The following is a 22,021-nucleotide window of genomic DNA, read 5'->3' as shown; positions in this document are numbered from 1 at the left end:
GGGACACCGGGGGAGCGGGGCCTGCGCCGCCGCCGCTGACCCCGCACTGCGCCTGCGCGGGGCCGCGGGGCATGTCGGGAAGGCGAGTCCGCCATGAGGGGATGTAGCGGGGCCCGGCCGCTGGGCAGCCGCAGGAGGCCTGGCAGCCCCGGCTGGGGGCTTACCCGGCCCTGAGAGCCCTGTTTGTGCTTCTGTGAAGTTACCGGGTAGGGCTGCAAACATGGTGAGGGGCCTGGAGCGTCTCCCTTGTGAGGAGAGGGACTTGGGTCTCTTTAGTCTGGAGAAGAGAAGGCTGAGGGGGGATCTGATCAACACCTATAAATACTTCAAGGGTGGGTGTCAGGAGGATGGGGCCAGGCTTTTTCCAGTGCTGCCCAGGGTCAGGACATGAGGAAACGGGCACAAACTTGAACGTAGGAAGTTCCACCTAAACAAGAGGAGGAACTTCTTCACTTTGAGGGTGGCAGAGCCCTGGCAGAGGCTGCCCAGGGAGGTGGTGGAGTCTCCTTCTCTGGAGACATTCAAATCCCACCTGGACACGTTCCTGTGGGACCTGCTCTGGGTGGACCTGCTTTGGCAGGGGGTTGGACTGGATGGTCTCCAGAGGTCCCTTCCAACCCCATAATGTTCTGTGATTCTGTGATTCCATGAAAAGCGGCTTTTCAAAAGGAAAATGATGGAGAGCAGCCCTGAGGAGAAGGGCTTGGAGCTGTTGGTGGCTGACAGGCACAACGTCAGCCAGCAACGTGCGCTCACAGCCCTGAAAGCCCCCTGCATCTTGGGCTGCATCAAAGCAGTGTGGTCAGCAGGTTGGGGGAGGTGGTTCTCCCCCTCTGCTCTGCCCTGGTGAGACCCCACTGGGAGTCCTGTGTCCAGCTCTGGGGCCTCCATCATAAGAAGGACATGGACCCGTTGGAGAAGGTCCAGAGAGGCCATAAAGATGATCAGAGGGCTGGAGCATCTCTGCTGTGAGGACAGGCTGGGAGAGGTGGGGGGGTTCAGCCTGGAGGAGGCTCCAGGGAGACCTTAGAGCCCCCTCCAGGCCCTGAAGGGGCTCCAGGAGAGATGGGGAGGGACTCTTTACAAGGGCCTGTAGCGACAGGACAAAGAGAAATGGTTTCAAAGCTGGAAGAGGGTAGATTTAGATGAGGTCTGAGGAAGAAATTCTTTACTCTGAGGGTGGTGAGAGCCTGGCCCAGGTTGCCCAGAGAAGCTGTGGCTGCCCCATCCCTGGAGGGGCTCAAGGCCAGGCTGGATGGGGCTTGGAGCAACCTGGGCTGGTGGGAGGTGTCCCTGCCCGGGGCAAGGTGTTGCAACTGGATGACCTTTAAGGTCCCTTCCAACCTAAACCAATCTATGATTCTATGAGGAAGCATGGCGTAACAGATGGAAAGGCCCACCCAGAAAAGGATTCAGCTTCCCAAGGAGCTCTGGTAGGGTGTGCATCAGAGAAGCAGATTGGGACGACAGCAAGTACCAGGCTGCAATGTAAAGCATTCATGTTTTGCCCTAATCCTGTGGCTTAGGACAGCTAGAATAAAAGGTGAGATGTGTACTGTTAGAGAACTGGAGTGTAGGGACTGGAAAGCAGAGGAGAGGGGCAGCAGGGCAGGCTAATGTGAAATACAGCGTGTGAATTTGTGACCAGACTTAACCGAGTCAGTGGTACAGGTTTCATGCCTGAGCTGCCGCCCAAGGACCCTTTGGTTGATGTCCTGCTGGTTGCTTCCCCATGTGCTTTGGGTCTGTAGCTTGGAAATGTTGCCAAACCGTGGTCATTGAGTCTTTCATAGAATCATAAAATCGTCTAGGTTGGAAAAGACTCTTGGGGTCATCGAGTCAAACCATCTACCCTACTCTACAAAGTTCTTCCCTACACCATATCCCCCAGCGCCACATCTAAACAACTCTTAAACTTATCCAAGGATGGTGACTCAACCACCTCCCTGGGCAGCCTATTCCAGGGTCTGACCACTCTTTCTGTGAAAAATTCCTTCCTAATGTTCAGTCTAAACCTACCCTGTTGGAGCTTGAAGCCATTCCCTCTTGTTCTGTCACTAATTACCTGTGAGAAGAGACCAGCACCAACCTCTCTAGAGTGGCATTTCAAATAGTTGTAGAGAGTGTCGAGCTCTCCCCTCAGCCTCCTCTTCCTCAAACTAAACAGTCCCCCTTTACCTAGTTTATGTGTCCCTGGGAAGTCTCCTTCTGGTGAGTTACACTGGGTTTGGCAGCAATCAGTGGTGTGGACCTTGTACACCCAGCGCTCCAGACTCTGACCCTGGCTGGCTCCTGCAGGTGTCGTGACAGGATCAGCAAAGGCCTTTTACAAGGGGATTTCAGCAAAAATCTTGTGCATAAACGCAGCTGGGCACGCTGTTGTAGACAAAGTCCCACTGGTTGCCTTCTAAGCTGGACTTTTGGAAGAATTAACAGGAGTTGAACAAATATTGATTAATAAGTGAGGAAGAGTGATCCAGAGCACGTGCTTGTTGGGGAGCTGAGCTGGTAGAACTGAAAACTAATCTGGCAGTCTCTGCTTCAGTAGTTTATGAATTTGCCCTGTGCTGTGGCTGCACAGAGTACCAGCGTGATGCAGAAATGATATGACTGGAGCTGTAAAGCAAAACAAGGTGGAACTGTGACCATACGTGGATGTCAGTAGTTTATGAATTTGCCCTGTGCTGTGACTGCACAGAGTACCAATGTGATGCAGAAATGATACGACTGGAGCTGTAAAGCAAAACAAAGTGGAACTGTGACAGTACGTGACATCTGTGGTTGGTTTGGGGAACTGCACTACCAAAAATCTCCTGGCAAGCTGTAGGGAGCTGAGCCCAAAACAGCAAGAGCGGGGTGGGTAGAAGGACTGCCTTGTGGAATGAGGTTTAAAAGCACCTGGTGGTTTTCTCCAGGTTTGGAAGGAACGAAAGCAAAGAGTATAATTTTGTAAACACTCTTAATGGTGTAAATATGAGTGAGGGAAGGATTTATTTTTCAGAAAGCTGAAATCCGTGAAGCCCCCAAGACTCAAAAACTCATCCAGTGAGTTACTGCTCCTTAGCCCCGCTGTCATTTTTATCCTTCATCCTGCAACAATTGCCTGTGGTGGCTGTTGGATTGCCAAACAGTTTTTCCTTGTCCCTACAAGCTCTGTGGGGCAGATAGGATATCTTGGTTCGTCTCTTGGCCCTGCAAGCCTTGTTTGCACTTGCATAAAGAAGGTGATACCCCCATAGTGCAAGGTCTGTAACGTGCAATCTGCAGGAGATGAAACGTCCTTCTGGGTTCTAGGCCCTGGATAAAGGACTGCAAGCTTGTCAAGTTACTGATGCCTTTGTAAATAACGTCGTCTGGTTTGAACTGTATTGCCTGTGCCTCTTCTTTTTAATGGGATGCAATATATAAACCTCAGAAACTACAGGTGTGAAGAGATCAGTCTGATATTTGGTTAAAAAAAAGACAGAAACAGCTTAAAAAGATGGCGCTATCCTTCTTCTAGGGAAGTACATGATGGAAAGATACTTTTGTGCTTGGAGGAGCCTTTCACAGGGTTGTCATCTGTGCAGTTAGACCAGGCCTGAGGGTTTGTCCCCTCTTGGGTGGAAAGGAGGGAAGGCAGTGTCCGAGCCTTGCAAGGAGGAGGCGATATCTTCTTGGCCTGTGTCAGGAACAGTATAGGGAGGAGGACTCGGGAGGTGATGGTCCCCCTGTGCTGGGCACTGGTGAGGCTCTACCTCAAGGGCTGGGTCCAGTTTTGGGCCCCTTCCCACAAAAAAGACCTTGAGGGGCTGGAGTGGGTCCAGAGAAGGGCAACGGAGCTGGTGAGGGGTCTGGAGAACAAGTCTCCTGAGGAGAGGCTGAGGGAGCTGGGGGTGTTCAGCCTGGAGAAGAGGAGGCTGAGGGGAGCCCTTCTCGCTCTCTCCAACTCCCTGAAAGGAGGGTGTAGCCAGGGGGGGTCGGTCTCTTCTCCCAAGTCCCAGGCCATGGGACAAGAGGAAATGGCCTCAAGTTGCCCCAGGGGAGGTTCAGATTGGAGAGTAGGAAAAATGTTGACAGGGAAAGGGTTCTGAAGCCTTGGAATGCTCTGCCCAGGGAAGGGGTTGAGGCCCCATCCCTGGAGGGATTGAAAAGCCAGGTTGCCATAGTGCTTAGAGACATGGTTTAGTGATGGTTTTTATCAGAGGTAGGTTGATGGTTGGACTAGATGATCTTGAAGGTCCCTTCCAACCTGGAAAATTCTATGATTCCGTGACAGTCCACAGCAGTTTATGCAATATGTGTACGCACCCCACTTAAGAAAAAGGAAGCTGAACTTACGTAATTCGCATTTGCTAATTGAGAAAGATGGCTTTCCCAGCCTTCTACACGCATTGAATACGTAGGTAAGACAGTGCTATAGAAAAAAGCACCCGTCTGACTCATGTCTTACGGGACCTTTCATGCTGCCAGCCATGAGAGCTGCAGCTCTGTCCCCAAAAGGGGTGTCCCCATGTGACTGGCATCCCACGGTATAATTTTCTAGGCTCTGTAAAGATAGGACATCCTCACATAATTTACCCAGCGCAGTAGATTCTCAACAGGAGGAGATAAGGAAGGATAATATTCTTTATAATTTGCTAGAGAACAAACGTGGAAATTCTTCATTGTTAACGAGAGATGTGGGAGGAAAAAAAAGGACAAGACAAGGATGTGCCACTTTGGTGATCCCCTGTGGCTCCCAGACTATCCAGCTGGATAGGCCTGGAGTTCTGATGGAGGCTGTGAGTGTTGGGAGAAGCAGGCCATATCTTCAGCAGCAGCCTTCACATCTGGGCAAGAAGCATCAGGAGCTCGAGTGTTCCTTGGGTGAAAAGGTGGGGGTCTTTCTGATGAAGGCTGGGGAGTCTTGGGGCAGGGGCAGAGATGAAGAGGGGCCTCTTTACAGGAGAGTTGGAAGGGCAATAGAGCTTGGTGGTCTCTTAACCTTTTTCTTTTTCTCATTTCAGTTCTGCTTGAATCACTCAACAAGAATGAGCAATCAGCCAATGGCCAGTCCAGAGAGTCCACAAACCCCCAGTTCAAGAAAATGAGCGGAGACTTCCCATCGGCCAACGGAGAAGCTGGTGGGGAGGCCCCCAAGGGCTACACTCAGGACCAGGTGGATGCAGTGAAGAGGTGCGTGCAGCAGTTCTCTGTGGCTCCAACCCACAGTTGGTTTGAGTTTATCATGTGATACTGGTCTGGTTTTCACAGTGCTTTGAACCATATTGGGTGATTTCTAACTGGCTGGGTGTCAAAAGCATACCTAGGAGGATTTATAGCTGCAGCAGCCCTGGGAGGCAGCTGGGTTGGTTCTACGAGGGATGAGATAATCCCTCAAAGGCATACACAAGGGCTAGAACATTAGGCCTGTAGTCCTCTTCTTGGCTGAGGTCCAAAGAGACCTTTAGGGTGTGTTCATCCCATGGACTTTGCATTAATGTTTTCTTGAGTGTTACTCAGTAACGCTGTGAGAAATCCCATGTGCTCTTGAGATCCTGTAGGTGGAAGTCATGGCTCATGGCTTGCAGTAGGCAGCCCTCCTTCTCTAAGCTTTGACCTAGCAGCAAGTGACGGGGCACATCTGTGTCCTTCTCTCCTGATGATACGCTGCTCATGGTCTCTCTTACAGCCTGATGAAGTTGGAATCCACTGCTTCACTCTCTTAGCACGATACACTTCTAAGGGTCCTGCTAAGGCTCATGAGGTTCAACAAGAGCAAATGCAAGGTTCTGCACCTGGGCCGGAACAATCCTCGCCACCAATACAAACTAGGGGGTGAGGTATTGGAAAGCAGCCCTGAGGAAAGGGACTTGGGGGTGCTGGTGGATGAGAAGCTGGACATGAGCAGGCAGTGGGGACTTGGAGCCCAGAAGGCCAATCCCATCCTGGGCTGCATCAAAAGATGCGTTGCCAGCAGGTCCAGAGAGGGGATTCTGCCACTTTACTCTGCTCTGGTGAGACCTCACCTGGAGTATTGTGTGCAGGTCTGGAGCCCTCAATATAAGAAGGACATGGACCTGATGGATTGGAGATTAGGAGAGGGTTCTTCACTGTGAGGGTGGTGGAGCACTGGAACAGGTTGCCCAGGGAGGTGGTTGAGGCCCCTTCCCTGGAGATATTCAAGGAGAGGCTCGACGAGGCCCTGGGCAACCTGGTCTAGTTGGGGGTGTCCCTGCTGACTGCGGGGGGGTCGGACTAGATGGCCTTTGGAGGTCCCTTCTGGCCTGGGCAATTCTATGATTGTATGATTCTATGATTCTGGAGAGTCCCAGGACACATTTATCCAGTCGCCTGTTTTCCCAACCCTGTTTCAAGCTGTTCTTTATTCCTTTCTACCATTTGTAAATACTGGAAGATGAAGGACTGGGCTGCAGGCACAGTCACTTGATAAACTTTGTTTAAGGTTATGGGCATGGTCTGGATTGCGCAAGAACTGCTGTGGCTCCTGGACTTACCAGGATGCTTGTTACATCATCCGTTTCTCCAAAAACCCAGACTGCTGAGTTCTGCCTCATCGAAGTCATGTGAGAAGGAGAAACCATCCCGGGGCTGCAAGTTTCCCCGGGACGGGCTGGGCTGCGCACAGGCCTGGGCAGCTCCCTCTTTCTTCCTCTAGAATTCAGCCCGTGTTATTTTTAGGTCTGTGAATTAACAGAGTCTGGGATGAGGAGGGGAAAGCCAACAGCCCAGCTCTCCTTCAGATCCTAGCCTGCCATGTGTAGTCCTTCCCAAATAGCCTCCAAAACGTGACCGTGATGAATCTGAAGCTTATTTGCTAATCACATTCTTCAGCGGGTGATATCATTGCCTCAGGAGAGGCCCTTCTACCTTTACTGGCTTGACTTGTTCTGTGAGTGTGTTTGTGTGCTCATAATGCAGGCACAGCGGGAATGAGTCTGTGGAAACAAAATTGGGTCACCCTCTGAGGAATTAGAGCTGAGTAAACCGGAGTTCACTGAACGACATCCATCGAAACTGGGGTGGGGGGAGATGTTGGGGAGTAGACCTGTTCAATGCAAAGTGGGTTTTACAAGCTGAAACTTAACTGTCCCGTGTTTTCTCCCCTCTCTGCTGGCAGGGTAAAGCGATGCAAAGATTACTATGAAATTCTGGGAGTAAACAGAGAAGCTTCTGATGAGGACCTGAAAAAGGCTTACAGGAAACTTGCACTGAAATTTCACCCAGATAAGAACCACGCACCAGGGGCTACAGAGGCCTTTAAAGGTAAAGAGCGCTTCCAACTTTGGGGTTTGCCCTCAACCATCAGATGATGCTGCTGCGTTGGGCGAGCAAGGGCTCTTAAAAACAACCTCACGAGTCAGGTAGAGTGAAATAAACCTCCTCTTAGTAAAGTTGTAGCTCTTCTTCTGAGCTGGTTGTATTATGAACAAAGTATGCCGTAAGCTTAAAATACTAAACACAGGTTGGTGTGGAAAGGCTTCACCTCTGCTAGTCAGACAAGGAGAAGCCTTCCTTCCCTTTCTCCTAGCAGCCCTTCCCGTCTGTTGCTCCAGCCTCCTGCCAGGCTGCATAGGAGGAAATTCCCTCGGGATGTCAACCATCCTGGGTTTTTTTGAGAGATACAAGAGCATTCACCTAACAGGGAGAAGCTCCAAGCCCTGCAGCCATCCAGCACAGGGCAGGTGCTGGGGTGCACCCATGTCCACCAACAAATCCAGGAGAGACCCAATAAGTTGAGTCCTCAATATAGAAAAGATATGGACCTGGTGGAGCGGGTCCAGAGGAGGGCCACGAGGATGATCAGGGGGTTGGAGCACCTCTGCTACGAGGACAGGCTGAAGGAGCTGGGGTTGTTCAGCCTGGAGAAGAGGAGGCTCCAGGGAGACCTAATAGCGGCCTTCCAGTACCTGAGGGGGCTACAGGAAGGCTGGGGAGAGCCTGTTTAGAAAGGCCTGCAGTGACAGGACGAGGGGTAATGGCTTCAAGCTGGAGGGGAGCAGATTTAGGTTGGAGATTAGGAACAAGTTCTTCACTGTGAGGGTGGTGGAGCACTGGAACAGGTTGCCCAGGGAGGTGGTTGAGGCCCCTTCCCTGGAGATATTCAAGGAGAGGCTCGACGAGGCCCTGGGCAACCTGGTCTAGTTGGGGGTGTCCCTGCTGACTGCAGGGGGGTCGGACTAGATGGCCTTTGGAGGTCCCTTCCGGCCTGGACCATTCTATGATTGTAAGTTGTGCAGCACCACAGGCAGCTGTTGGGTTCCTGAATCCCTCGGGAGAAACATTGCTGGACATGCCCGATGGCAGGAAACTCATCTTCTTCAGAGCTGGTAGTCATACTCTTCCACTCATTGAGCATTTCAGGCAGCCAGTAAGCCTTCAGGTTTCTAAGAAAGCACCTGACCGTTGCGAAAGGTTGTAGGTGGAATTGGTGGATAGAAACCCCAGGTGAAAATTTCTAGGGCGAAACTGGAGCAGCCATACAACTGAGCCCAACCAGGACTTGAAAAAGGTCACCAGGAGCTTCAATTCTGCTGTGAAGAGCCGGATTCTCAGGGCCTCTACCCATGCAGCAGGGATGTTTCCTGGGTAATAAGATACCTTAAAACGAGTAATTTTCCAAGAGAAATTCTATTGCTTGGAACACATAACCCCATTTTCCCTTGCAAGCTGTGGGAGTTTGATTATTATCCTCGAGCTAAAGGCAGAACTTTTTGATTGTGGTTGTACAGCAGGGGTTTTGCAGTGTTAAATCATTTAAATAGCGTGGTTTGATTCTGGCCATCTCAGGAGTGAAACGTGTGAGACTTCTGCTGGAGCAGGGAGCAAGGCTACCCCGATGTAAGTGCATTGGTACAGTGTGGGGGTGAGCTCCTGGTAGACATGAATTCGGCAGTAAAAGTCTTATGTAAGGTTTGTTCAAGTCTTTTAAGACTTAAATCCATAAGTGATAAGCGTATTGCTGTTAGCAAATAACGGGCTGACCCTCAGCTACTTGGGAAAGCCTTTTTTTAGTGGGGGAAGGGGGGGGCAGACTAAAGAGCCAGCGTTTGCGGACATCTGTCCCTGCCACATGGGCAGTCAGCCCCTGAGCCAGAGTTTATCCTTCAATCCTTGCCCAGTGGCGAAAGGCAGGTTTCTTCACCTGGAATCTTAAATAATGATGTTTGCTGAAGGCTTTGATGAGAGTTACGTGCCAGAAGGTGTGCGTTAAGCAAGGTGCCCTTTATCCTCCGCTGCGGAGCTATCTGCTCTCCGGTTATCTCTCCTTGGGCCTTGCCTCCTTGGCTCCCCTGTCCTTCAGCCCCTGAGCTGCTAGTCCCTGGGGCTCACTGAAGTCCAGCTTCAGTGGGTGAGGGTGGAAATGTGCGCTGCTATGAGGAGTTTAGTTAATTTTTTATATTTTTTTTATATATTAGCTGAGGTTTTGGCATTCGTCTTCCTAGTGACAGATGATCAAGCATTACATCTTATCTTGAGACCTTGTCTCAGTCTGTAGTTGCAGTTGGCTGCAGTCTGTCTTGGAGCAGATTTGCATCACTACCTTTGGCTGATGTTGGGAAAAAGAGTTGAACCTGGCTACTTTGAGCCAAAATCCTGATTTGGAATGAGGTGTTTCCTGGGCTTTGTCAGCAGAAAGTTGGACAACGAATAAACCCCCCGAACTGCTCCGTTTTCGTTGCTTAACCACACAGTTTGAAAGAACAAGCTAATGTGCTGAGAGTCAGTCCTTGTCGTCCAGCTCATCTTGCCTGGTTGTAGAAATGTTTGCTCTCTGTGCACTAATTATAACCAAGAAGAAGAATGAGCACATTGACATGATATCCTCCACTCTCCAAATCTCTAGTCCAAGAGGAAACCGTACACCTCGATCTGCGTACGGGGAAAATGTTGAATCTTGGAGTTCATCTCCTCCAAAGGGCATGTATTTCTGTTTTCTATAACTTCTACCTTGTGTCCACCAAGCAACTACTGCCTTGGACGTTTTTGCCTCCTCGTGACACAGGGAGGAGAGAGTTTGTGCTCTGCAGTTACGCAGGGAGGCCCCGGGGTGGGTTGGTAGAGAGGGGAAGTGGTAAGCTGGGATGTGTGGAGAGAGAGAAGTACAGAAATAGAGGAGGGTGGCAGGCAGACCTTCTGGTAGAAAGGCTCAAATGTGCTGAGGTTGGAAGGAGAGTGACCTGGGGAACTGGCAGGGCTTTAGTTCCAGTACATTTCCACCCTCACAGGCACTGGTTAACAGCCCTTATAATTGTGCACCTTACTGGTGGAAATTTTTAAATCCATAGCTAACAGACACAACTTCTAGCCAACATTTCCTTCCTAACTTCTATGGAAGGTTTTCAATCTCCTTTCAGTGATCTAGCCCGTATTTAAATTCTTTGCAGTTCTGGTTTTAGGCTACGACATTGAATTTCCTTAATGGCACTTTTGAATAAAATTTGTCTAATAAAATTGTATTTTCCCACACAGTTGCTTATGGCCGAAGGATTTGGGCATTAGTTGAAAAGAAGTAAGAAGTTTCAAATTCAAAAAGGAGTCACTCAAAAGAAGTCAGAAGTTTAACTAAGCGAAAAGTGTAGCTGCTCTACAACCAGCATTTCTTTCGCAATTCATAGTTTCATTCATCTGAGACGGTTTCTCCAGGGACATACACCCCAATTTGTACCAAGCTTCATCATTTTAATTAGTTAAGGCCTTTTTCATCCAGTCTCTTGGTGTGGTTTTCTTTCTGCCTGTGTTTGCCAGAGAAGTGAGCGTGCCAGGTAGTAGTGCTGCGCTGTCGAAAAGACGTGGGTAGCTGAGGATCTCGTTTGTGTCATGAGAAAGGCAAGTCTGTGGGGTGAGATGTATTATCTCTAGAAGAAAGAAGCTAATTGCTTCCTTATTGTCAATATTTCAGCCATTGGTAACGCGTACGCGGTATTGAGCAACCCGGAGAAGAGGAAGCAATATGACCAGTTCGGAGACGAGAAACTCAACCCTGCTCGGCACGGACACAGTCACTCGGACTTCCACCGCGGGTTTGAGGCAGACATCTCCCCCGAGGACCTCTTCAACATGTTTTTTGGTGGTGGTTTTCCTTCTAGTAAGCACGTTAAACCTTAAATCTCTTGAACGGGACCCTATCCTTTTTGAGAGAGCAACAGTGCGGTAGCGATTGGTTTGGCCGTGCAAGGATTGCTGAGTTTGATGGGAGAGAGTTCTCCTTCACACATGACCTAAACACCTAGAGTTTTCTAAATTGTTCAGACAATTTAGAGAACTCAGCATCCAGCAGGTAATGAGTCCAGAGCTGGACTTCTGCCCAACTTCAGATATTTGTTTGCATGCTGGCAACATTAGCTCTTACTAAGTTGGGTGGAACGTTAGAATAAAAAATTACTTGTGTGAGGCTAGTTGTAAAAATAATCCTATTTTGAAGAAGGCTTTTTCTGCCTGATGGTTCTAGAAGTTAAATCTTCTCAGCAGAACAAAGTGTGGTAACACCCGGGCCTTGTTCTTGATCTGTATCTGCTCTACCACACGGGCTGAAACAGTTTCTGTGACATCAGTGACCACTTCCTTCTTTCCACTGTGTCCCATAAAAAGGAGGAAAGTGTTATTTCTAGAGCATAATTTAAACCTCTTGAGTTGAAAATTAAATCTGCATCCTGTCTATCCACAGTAGTGATTATGGTTTCGGTAGCAGGAAAGGAGTGTTCCTTCACTTGATCGGTTCCGATCAAAACACCACACATTTAATATAAGGATAAGGGTGTTTTAGAAGACTCTCTTGTATTTACTTTATTCATATTTGCCCGGCAGCAGAGGCAGTGGTTATTTGACCTCCGTGGACCAACTTGGAAAAATAAATATTTTTGTTTCAGTTGAGAAGATTTACTCTGGTAGCTCTTTCCTATCTGGCATGTGAGAATTAACACGCTAACGGCAAGTCCTTGCGAAGGCATTTTGAAGCCTTTTGTGGCATTCATGTTCTGCCTGCCAGAGAGGTAAAGCTACTCGGGTAAAACCAGTGGGTTGCTATTTTAGCTCAATCTTTTTTTCCTTTCCTCACTGTCCCAAGAGAATTGATGACCGCTTTCTCAGTTGGCCTCCCTTTTTAGCTGCAGTTTTGACATTTAAAACAAGACATGGAAGAGTTCTGTTTTTAAGGTGGAAAAGCTACTGAAATTATTTAGGTTTGTAATTGGTTTTAATCTAAAGGAAGTTCAATTAGAAGCGAGGAGACCTGTACAAGGTAGTGTCTCTACACAGCTGGCCCTGCTTTGAGCAGGAAGTTGGACCTCCTGGTCACTTCCAAGCTGAATTTTCATGTGATTCTGTAGACAGATCTCTGTGCCCACCATCAGTTTGCCTTCAGACATATCTCCTTAGGAATACCCTGGTTTTTTTCAGCTGTAGCTTATATAGCTCATTTTGTAAATATTGCCTTCAGGTGATGAATAGATATTTTTTCCCCTATGAATTCTTTTGTCCAAATCCTATGGAGTCCCATACCTGCTTCTCACCAAAGCTACAGCATTCTCTGTCGAGGCACGTGATGGAGTGGCTTCAGTGGGGGACTTTGGCCCTGTGCTCTGCTGACCAACACCGTGGACGTGCACCTTGTGCACTGGGACATACACAGGGATCTCAGGAATAGCCCCAGTCTGTCAAATCACCATTTTGCTGAGACATCCCAGCTCCAGCCTGGCAGCAGCCCAGCTGGGTGGATGTGCTGTCATTCTTCCAGCTCTGCACTGCCTGGCCTGCTGCTGGCTCCCTGAAGCAGGCTGAACTGGGAGCAATGGTAATGGCAGACCACACAATCCCAGAATGACATGGGGTTAGAAGAGACCTCTGGAGATCATCTAGTCCAACCCCCTGCCAGAGCAGGTCCACCCAGAGCAGGTCCCACAGGAACGTGTCCAGGTGGGGTTTGAATGTCTCCAGAGAAGGAGACTCCCCCACCTCTCTGGGCAGCCTCTTCCGGGGCTCTGCCACCCTCAAAGTGAAGAAGTTCCTCCTCATGTTTAGATGGAACTTCTTATGTTCAAGTTTGTGCCCATTTCCTCTTGTCCTGTCACCAGATCTAAGTGTGAGCACAGCGTGAATTCCTTTTCAATCTCTATGTCCTTATATCTTTGCTGAGTGTGGCCCGAACCAAAGAAACAGCTCAAGCCCATTCAAAGTTAAGATTCCTGATTTTGCTGTTGTCAGCACCCAGTCTGGTCCTTATATCTTTGCTGAGTGTGGCCCGAACCAAAGAAACAGCTCAAGCCCATTCTGACAACGTTCAAAATTAAGATTCCTGACTTCGCTGTTGTCAGCACCCAGCCTCCTCTGTCCTAATGTGTTGATTGTTGAGGCTGACGTGGGACATGGCCACCTTTCGTGGTTCCTTCCTGGCCAGCCAGCACCATCTTACCTACTCTGACTTTTGTCTAACGGTTTTCTTTTGCCTATAGGTAACGTTCACGTGTACAGCAACGGCAGGATGCGATACACCTACCATCAGAGGCAGGACAGGAGAGAACATCAGGGTGATGTAAGTGGGGAACAGGCAGGGGGCTGGGAGTCTAAAGGTTTTTCTGATCTGTGAATTGGGAGCTAGTTGGTGTGGCTGTTTTGTGAAAACTGTTTTCTGAGCTGCCTTCAGAATTTACACCAAGTTGCAGTTAATTTACTGGTGATTGTTCTCCTGGGACTCTTAGTTTAGGGAAAATGCTGGTGTGTCTTGAAACAGTGCTGCTTTCAAATAAGATCACACCAGTAAGATATACCTGTCTTGACCACAGAATAAGTATTTCCTTTCTGATTTAATTCTGTAATTTCAAAGGGAAATCCACTTTTCAGATACTATGGATACTTGCGGCTCCTCCCAACGTGAACTCATTCTCCCTTTTATTCTAATATTGAAGATGGGGTTTTCTAATCTGTGATTCTTAATTAACAAAGGAAGACACTGAATAGCATGAGCTGCTTTTGTGTTTTCCCATCACAGAAAATCTAAGTGTATCTCCAGCACTCCAAGCCCTCTGGTCTAGAGAAGTGAGAATGAGGGACTTACTCCTTAAGAGACCAGGGTTACGTATTGAAATTTACTGTTTCCTGGGGATGGGCAATTATATTTTTAAAAAAGCCAACACCAACAAACAAAGAAACAAAAAAGAAACCAAACCCCAAACAAACAATGAGAATTTCCTGAATATTTTTGCTCAAGCTTAAAGGGGAAGGTGTACTCTGCTGGAACTGGAGGGAGCTCAGGAGGTGGGGTAGGGGGGGGAATTACTTTTATCTGACACTGAAGAGGAGAGAAGGTTTTCCATAAAACCAGTTTTGCTCACTGGCACAGGCAGGACAGAAACCACATGTGCTCTAGAGAAACAAAATACGGCTGTGGGGCTTTTGAAATTCACTCACAAGGGTCCCCCTACCAGTCCCCTCTGCCCTTTATCACACCTGGAGAAGGAGCAGTAAATTTGGGTCTTTGGAGTCATGCTGCTCTTTCTTGGGGGGGAACTCTGGGCTGCTGGGTTCCCCCCCAGTTATTTTGGGGTGCCTCCTAAGCTGAATGCCTGTGAAAAGCAGGAAAATTGAGGTTGCGTTAGGGCTGGGAGGGAGAGCAATGGGATCCTTGCACAGAAGTGTATGGGTGACGCTCCACTGTGTGTTTCTGTTCCTTCAGGGTGGCCTTGGGTTGTTTGTCCAGCTGATGCCTATCCTCATCCTGATCATTGTGTCTGCTCTCAGCCAGATGATGGTCTCCAGCCCACCCTACAGTTTGAGCCAGAGGCCGTTAGTACTCGTTACTCTAAAACTTTTCCTGCTGGGGAGGGGGGTTGGGTTCTGGAGGGCAGGGTGGCGTGGTGGGGTAGGGATCTAGGCTCTCTGCTTTTCCTGTCTTTTCTATTTTCTTTGCTTTATCTCATCCCACCACTGCTCTTGCTGCCAGATGTCTTGCAGGTCAGCGAAGGCTGCCTGGTTCTCAAACAGGTCTTGAGATGGAAGGTGTGGGGAAGGTTGGAGGGTGCTCACTTGCTTAAGGGAGGATGTTCTTTGATAGGGACCTTCTGCAGCCCATACCCTGTGTCTGTCCTAGAAAGGGACAGGCAAAATGGCTTTGAGAGACTGTAGCCCAGCACCGAGATCCCATATGCAGAATGAATTGATATGGAGAGTCAAATCTAGGTGTGAAAAAGAAAAGCCAGATCTGGTCTTCATGAAGGCTTCAGTTTGTGCCCAGTGCAAAGCAATACAGGAAGAGAGGAAGGAATAAAAGACACTCCCAGAGAAAATACCCTATTTTTGAACTCTAATCTTGCTGCAAAATAGCTATGGCCAGACATTTACTATGCAAAAGTGAAGCTGTTTCATCGTAGATCTTGTGGAAATGCCCTGATCTGCTCACTTGTTTGGCAAATGAAATGAGTCTTTATTCTTGCTCACTTTGCAGTGCCAACAAAGAATGGGAAAACAGGCTTGATTTCTGGCTGCTTGCATCATTCTTGGCAAAAGCTTAATGTACTTTCAGTGGAAGCTCCTTATGTGTATTTAAAGAGGGTAGACTTGGTTACAGCCAGCGGGCCCTGTTTAGTTTCACAGGTGACAACATTTGCCGTTGATGATGTTAAATACTATAAAACTCAGCTTAGCTTTTGAGTCCAAGGTAATGTGGCTGTAGTTTTTTTTTGACGTGCACGTTAGTGCTTGGAACCAAAAGGTGGAGGGGTTTTGAAGGGGGCAGAGTTCAGGGTTATTCTGAGATGCTAAAGAGCACTGAGATGTGATTTCTACAGTTATATGTTACAGTATATGTGTACCAGGTTGTTTTATGCTGGTGAAGAGGTGGTTTATGGGGCGAGAACGTGTTCAGTGGAGGGCAACTTCTAAGTGGGCAGGGATTTGCTTCCAGCCTTGCCAGTTCTCAGCCCCCCCTGAGCCCCAGGTGTTTCTCTGCTGCTCGGTTCCCCGTTCCCTGTGCTCTCCCTGTCTCTTCATGCTGAGATAGCAGCAGGCAGGCCCATTGCCACCTTTGGGATTTGGAGAAGAGCAGCAAATGAGCTGATCCAGTCCTCAGTGCCTCCTTCCTGAGGGAGCAAGGCTCCTCAGCTGGGCTGGGGAGGAGAAGGCTTGCTGTGCCAGCAGGCGGTGCTGCTCACTCACGCAGGCAGCCAGGTCCCTTTTGCTGCCTGATGGAAAGGGAAAGGCTGTTCCTGGCTGCCCTTTGGCAGAAAGCTGGAGCTCCCCACGCTGATCTTGCTGAGCAGGAGGTGAGAAGCTTTTTTAACCCAGTGAGGTTTCAATGGCACACGGAGATTTTAATGCCGCTTCTTGGCAGTGAAGCTGTCGGTGAGAAAGGCAGAGTCCCGAAGAACCATTTGTTGCTCTGTTGCTTTTGTAAATCTCTTCCAAAAACTAGCTTTCTGCCAAAAGAGCTGTGGGCCTGTCTGCATCACCCTGCTCTTCAGTAACACCTCATTGAATTTGCCTGACTTAATTGCGTGCCTGACTTGGTGGTGGCAGGTTTCTTGCACCAGGTCCTGCCCTCGTTTTCATGCTTTACACTCAAACATGCTGCTGAAACTCTGTGAGCTTAAATCCTTCTCCTTTGAGAGCCCACCTTGTAGCCTCTGTAGTTCATCTGCATACAGACGAGGTGTAGGAACTTTGGGAGAGCTTAGGGCTCTGTCTGAACAGGTAAAATAGTGAGCTGAGCTTCTTCCAGGCTGTAACTCTGCCAGCAGGCACTGCTGGAAATGCGTTAGCCTGTGTCTCAAAAACCACCAAGAGAGTTTTTTTGGTCATGTGCAGTCTGTCCAGGTACCCACTGCTCATCCCTGAGTCCTGGACCTTGATGAAACAGGCAGGAGTCTTTGAATCACTCCTGTAAACCCTGATAACAGACTGAAGGGCGAGCCGGATGAGTTAATGTTTATACCTGGCTTAAGAATCAGGCTGGCTTTTAATGCAGCAGCCAGCTGGTATTTATTATGGGGAACTTTGGGCACGTCTCCAGATGGAGCTGTTCCTGATGAATCTAGTGTTTGGGCACAGGTCCTGTGTTGCAGCTTGCAAACACGCCCTAGCGAGTATCTCTAGGTTTGCTGGAGTGTTGGGGAAAATAAGTGCAGGGCTCTGTCTGAAATGCAAATCCACGGGGGCAGGGTAAGAAGAGATTTTTTTCTTCTAGCAAGTGCTTTCTGTGCCAGTTGGTGCAGGCTCGAGTGCCGAGCAGGTCTAATTTTGTTCTTGCAGGGACGGTATTCGTTGCAGCATGTGATGTGGTAGAGGAAGCTGATGCGCTTGGGGTTAGCAGATATCTTGTCAGAGGGGACTGGGTTTGAGTGAAGGACAACCTTGCTGAGCAAAGGGGGGGTTCTGGGGAGCTGTGACAGCCAGCCCCTGCTCTGCCCTCCCCCGGCTCCTCCCTGCAGGCACCGTCCTGCCTCGCCGGCTGCTCTCACCCTGCCTGGCACAGGCATCACCCTCCGAGCTCTGCAACCATCCTTGGGGCTCACCAGCAAAAAACACGATGGTGTCATCCACAAGGAGATTGCAGAGAGATTTAATTAGTGCTGAAAAATCTAATGAACGCTTTATTTTAAGTGGGTTTGGGCCTTGGGCAATCTGCCTCAGAGTTATGTCTGTTTTGGGAGCTCTGCCCACCTCGCTAGAGGCCTGGCAGGTTTTCCCTCTCTCTGTGTTGGCGTTTCATTTCCACCATTAACGCTTCTCCTTTCCAAAGCCTTCAAGTCTGGGGATGCAGAGGAGTGATGTATGTTTTCAGCAGCTCAGTATCGTGGCATGTTGGGCATTATAAAGAGCTGGGAGCTTTTTTGCTCAGCCCTCGAAAGGTGTCCTACACTTTTTTGACTCTTCTCCCTCAACTAGGTCTGTGGGTCACATACACAGGAGAGTGACAGAGCACTTAAGAGTCACCTATTACGTAGCTGAGAACTTTGCAGATGAATACACGGGCACAAACCTGAAAAATGTGGAAAGGAGCGTGGAGGACGACTACATCGCAAACCTTCGAAATAACTGCTGGAAAGAGAAGCAGCAGAGTGAGTAACATGGGGTCAGGCCCCGGGGGTCTTGGCTGCGGCGTCGGTCGGCTTCAGAAAGATCTTTACTGGGGACTGAGTTATGCTAAAGTTACACTTTAACATGGTGCAAGCAACATTTCCTGTTTTGTTGGTGGTTTTGTTTTGTTGGGTTTTTTTTTTCTATCTATGACTTCGTGACAAATCCAGCATGTGGGGGTTTTTGTTTTGGTTTGTTTTTTAATGCTGCTGTAGAACTGGTCGGACAGGAGTTGTGCCCCACAGGTTCCCTGCCCTGTCAGTAGGATATCTCTTGTTTTCCAGTGGAAGGGGGGAAGGTTGCAGCCATCTCATTCTCAGGGGGCCCCCGATAGCCCCGTGTAATATCTCAGTTGTTCGTTTTGGTGTCTGAAAGTTTGCTGCCCGTGGTGTCCTCCATCCCACACCCCGTCCCTGCTCAGAAGGCTGTGGTGGCAGCACAGACATGGCCTTGCTGAAGGCAAGGGTTATGGGGCCAGGAGGGACGGCCACCCGGCCAGACAGTGTTAGAGATGATGTGGCCATCAGGGTGTGGTGAGGGCAGCAAACTGTTCACCAAGTCCCAGGAGTGACCTGACTTCTCTGGGCACCCCATCCCAGCTGGTGACAAGCTCTTGGAGCAGTGGCTGGGGTGGGATTTGAGTGCCTGGGAGGCAGGAGGGGCTGTTAGAGCCCCCGATGCCCTGGGAGGCAGGAGGGGCTGTTAGAGCCCCTGACGCTGCCAAATTTCACTGAATTTCACTGAATTTTAGAGTTGGAAGGGACCATAGAGATCATCTAGTCCAACTCCCCTGCTGAAGCAGGATTGCCTAGAGCTTGTCAGAGCATGTTACTCAGGAGCATCCAGGCGGGTCTTGAAAATCTCCAGAGAAGGGGACTCCACCCCCTCCCTGGGCAGCCTGTTCCAGGGCTCTGCCACCCTCACTGTGAAGAAGTTTTTTCTCATATTTGAGTGGAACCTCTTATGTTCCAACTTGTGCCCATTGCCCCTCGTCCTCTCACTGGGAACCACTGAAAAGAGTCTGGCTCCCTCCTCCTTCAGCCCTCCCTTGAGATACTTGTAGGCATTGATAGGGTCGCCCCTCAGCCTTCTTTTCTCTGAGGCCAATACACCAAGCTGTGAGCCTCTGCCTTTCTTCTCACCCGTGCAGCTGGGCTGACCTTTGTGTAGGCTGCCTCGTGTGCCTCCTGGGACTAGAGGCAGGTCCTGTCAGGTTCCTAAGGCTTTCCCTGGGATGGATGAGCTGTCAGCAGATGTTACACCCATTCTGTCCTAAAGGGCACGGGGCATTTCCCCAGCCTCATCCTGTGCTTCATCTCGCCTCGGAGAACTTGAGGTGCCTCCCGTGCCCAGCAGGAGCAGGTCCTGGGGTGGAACATGGCTTGGCAGGTGGGTCTCCTTCTACATGGGGTTGGTAACGCTGGGCTTTTCCCTTTGCAGAGGAAGGCTTGTTGTACCGGGCGCGCTACTTCGGAGACTCGGATCTGTACCAGCGAGCACAGAAGATGGGCACCCCCAGCTGTAGCAGACTGTCAGACGTTCAAGCCTCTCTGCATGGATAGTCACCGCCTGCCCGCTCAGCAGAGGTCTAAGTACGAGCTGGTGATGCTTCCCCTGGCAGCAGAGCAGGGCACCATAGTGCTTTTCATACTTAAATCTCTGTTTGAGACACAGACCTTCAGGAGTCTCCTCTGGGTGCACACCCCTCCCCTCCATCAAGCTTGTGCACTCGTTAATTGGGAAATTGATTTTGTTTAGTTTGCATGTTGGCACCCTCAGCTCTCTCCAACCTCCCCCTTTTCTCTGGTGCTATCGGTGTCGGGTCTGTAGGAACAGAGCAGAAGCCCCCAACTCAGCTAAGCTCTTGTCAACTGCACCTTGGGACCAGTGGCCACGTGCTCCTCGGCTGGTTGGAAGCCTTTCACCAGCCACAGCACCCAGCCACCACGTTTTAATGAACTTTTGTGATTGCTTTATTGTCTGTTTTACTGAAAAAGCTGTTATCCCCCGGCACTCGAAGCGATACGCTAACGGGGAATGGATTCCTTCCAAACAGATGTTCCTTGCACCCCCTCTGCCCCCCGTTGCCATCCCATGACACTCAAGGAGAACAAAGCAAATGGCCAGAGTTCACAGCAGGTTGTAGAAGTAACTGACTGTGGTTTGAGCTGGGAATCAAAGTAAAAACAGCTGAGGGGGAGGCTCGGGGGGTTGGAGAGCTTGAATTGAGGTGACCCCCAGATCGCCCGCGTCACACCCGGTGTGCTGGGTCATGGGAGAACTGCACAGAAATAATGGGGAAAAAAAAATTGGCATTGAGTTTGGAGTCCTTCTACTGCTTAATTATCTGAGCTGGTTTCACCTCCCAGATATTGCTGGTGTGGCTGTAAAACATACAGGTCATAGAGTTGTCCAGGCTGGAAGGGACCTCCAAAGGCCATCTAGTCGGACTTCCAAAGGTCATCTACTCCGACCCCCCCGCAGTCAGCAGGGACACCCCCAACTAGACCAGGTTGCCCAGGGCCTCATCGAGCCTCACCTTGAATATCTCCAGGGATGGGGCCTGGGCAACCTGTTCCACAGGTCCCCCAACCACAAAATTAATTTGGAAACAGGGTTTCTATAGGAAATAAATCAGAGGTGAAGCTTGCACCAGGTGTTAGTTGTACAGATGCCATTTGAGCTTGCAAAGACGTCGTGGGGACGTTGGGACATCCAGCTGCTTGATTTGTGGGCACGAATAAGGAGGTTTAGCAAAAGCGTTTTTTGTTTGGTTTTTATTTTCCTTGGCAAAGGGAGCCCATCTAAAAAGTTTGGCCCTTAAAGCAAATCCTTTGGGTCACGCTCGGCCTTTTTTTGGGTGTAACCTGGTTTTGGAACCTTTGGTTTTTATTTTCCTTGGCAAAGGGAGCCTGTCTGAAAGTTTGGCCCTTAAAGCAAATCCTCTGGGTCACGCTCAGCCTTTTTTTGGGTGTAACCTGTTTTTGGAACCATTCTTATCTTGATAGGCCCGCTCTCTGGTTTTGATAACTGTGCCTCTTCTTTCACGATAGACTGGTGTTGCTTGATTTTCTTTCTCTGTACCCTCAGCAGTGTGAAAAGAGCTGCTCTTAGGCAGGGGCCGGATTGAAATAACTGAATTTCACTGAATTTTTAGAGTTGGAAGGGACCATAGAGATCATCTAGTCCAACTCCCCTGCTGAAGCAGGATTGCCTAGAGCTTGTCAGAGCATGTTACTCAGGAGCATCCAGGGGGGGTATTGAAAATCTCCAAGGAAGGGGACTCCACACCCTCCCTGGGCAGCCTCTTCCAGGGCTCTGCCACCCTCACTGGGAAGAAGTTTCTCCTCATATTTGAGTGGAACCTCTTCTGTTCCAACTTGTGCCCGTTGCCCCTCGTCCTCTCACTGGGAACCACTGAAAAGAGTCTGGCTCCCTCCTCCTTCAACCCACCCTTGAGACACTCGTCAGTATTAATAAGGGCTCCTCTCAGCCTTCTCTTCTCCAGGCTAAAGAGTCCCAGCTCTCTCAGTCTTTCTTCATAAGAGAGATGCTCCAATCCTTGAATCATCTTTGTTGCCCTTCGCTGGACTCTTTCCAGTAGCTCCTTGTCCCTCTTGAACTGGGGAGCCCAGAACTGGACGCAGGATTCCAGTTGTGGCCTCCCCAGTGCAGAGCAGAGGGGGAGAATGACTTCCCTTGACCTGCTGGCCACACTCTTCCCTCTGCAGCCCAGGATTCTGGGCTGTGGAATGAAATAACACAACTGAAAAAGCTGCTGCCTGTAGTGGGTTGTGGGGAGGAAGGGGGAGGTAGGGTGACGTGCGATTGTCCGGAGACTGACACCGCTCCCCCTTTTATTCCCAGACTCCTTGAAATGCCTGAAGACTTTTGGTGAAGTGCACTGAGCCGAGGTGACAGACTCGATTATTTAAAAGAATCAAACTGTATATTAAAAAAAAAAAAAAAA

At 49.6% G+C, this 22,021-nt stretch overlaps 1 protein-coding gene across 2 annotated transcripts in view; it reads left to right on the top strand.

Moving 5' to 3' along the window:
- Positions 1 to 4,838: 4,838 nt before the first annotated feature.
- DNAJB12 (DnaJ heat shock protein family (Hsp40) member B12) overlaps positions 4,839 to 22,021 on the top strand; it is a 21,088-nt gene continuing 3,905 nt past the window's right edge. The window contains exons 1-9 of one of the 2 annotated variants that reach the window (XR_001411817.1): positions 4,839 to 4,856; positions 4,989 to 5,157; positions 7,103 to 7,248; positions 10,886 to 11,071; positions 13,434 to 13,513; positions 14,654 to 14,763; positions 17,860 to 18,032; positions 19,492 to 19,643; positions 21,919 to 21,965. Coding sequence is in view for 1 of the 2 variants with exons in the window: in XM_014940570.1 (XP_014796056.1) it covers positions 5,069 to 5,157; positions 7,103 to 7,248; positions 10,886 to 11,071; positions 13,434 to 13,513; positions 14,654 to 14,763; positions 17,860 to 18,032; positions 19,492 to 19,613 (906 nt within the window). In the remaining variant the exon portion in view is untranslated. Of the gene's footprint in view, positions 4,857 to 4,988; positions 5,158 to 7,102; positions 7,249 to 10,885; positions 11,072 to 13,433; positions 13,514 to 14,653; positions 14,764 to 17,859; positions 18,033 to 19,491; positions 19,644 to 21,918 lie in introns of both variants that reach the window. The other variant, XM_014940570.1, reaches the window with a different exon arrangement.

The sequence above is a fragment of the Calidris pugnax genome, unplaced genomic scaffold (genome assembly GCF_001431845.1).
Source record: "Calidris pugnax isolate Ruff unplaced genomic scaffold, ASM143184v1 scaffold39, whole genome shotgun sequence".
NCBI classification, from domain to species: domain Eukaryota; kingdom Metazoa; phylum Chordata; class Aves; order Charadriiformes; family Scolopacidae; genus Calidris; species Calidris pugnax.
The sequence above is the reverse complement of the archived record's forward strand: the minus strand, read 5'-3'. Positions and strand labels throughout refer to the sequence as shown.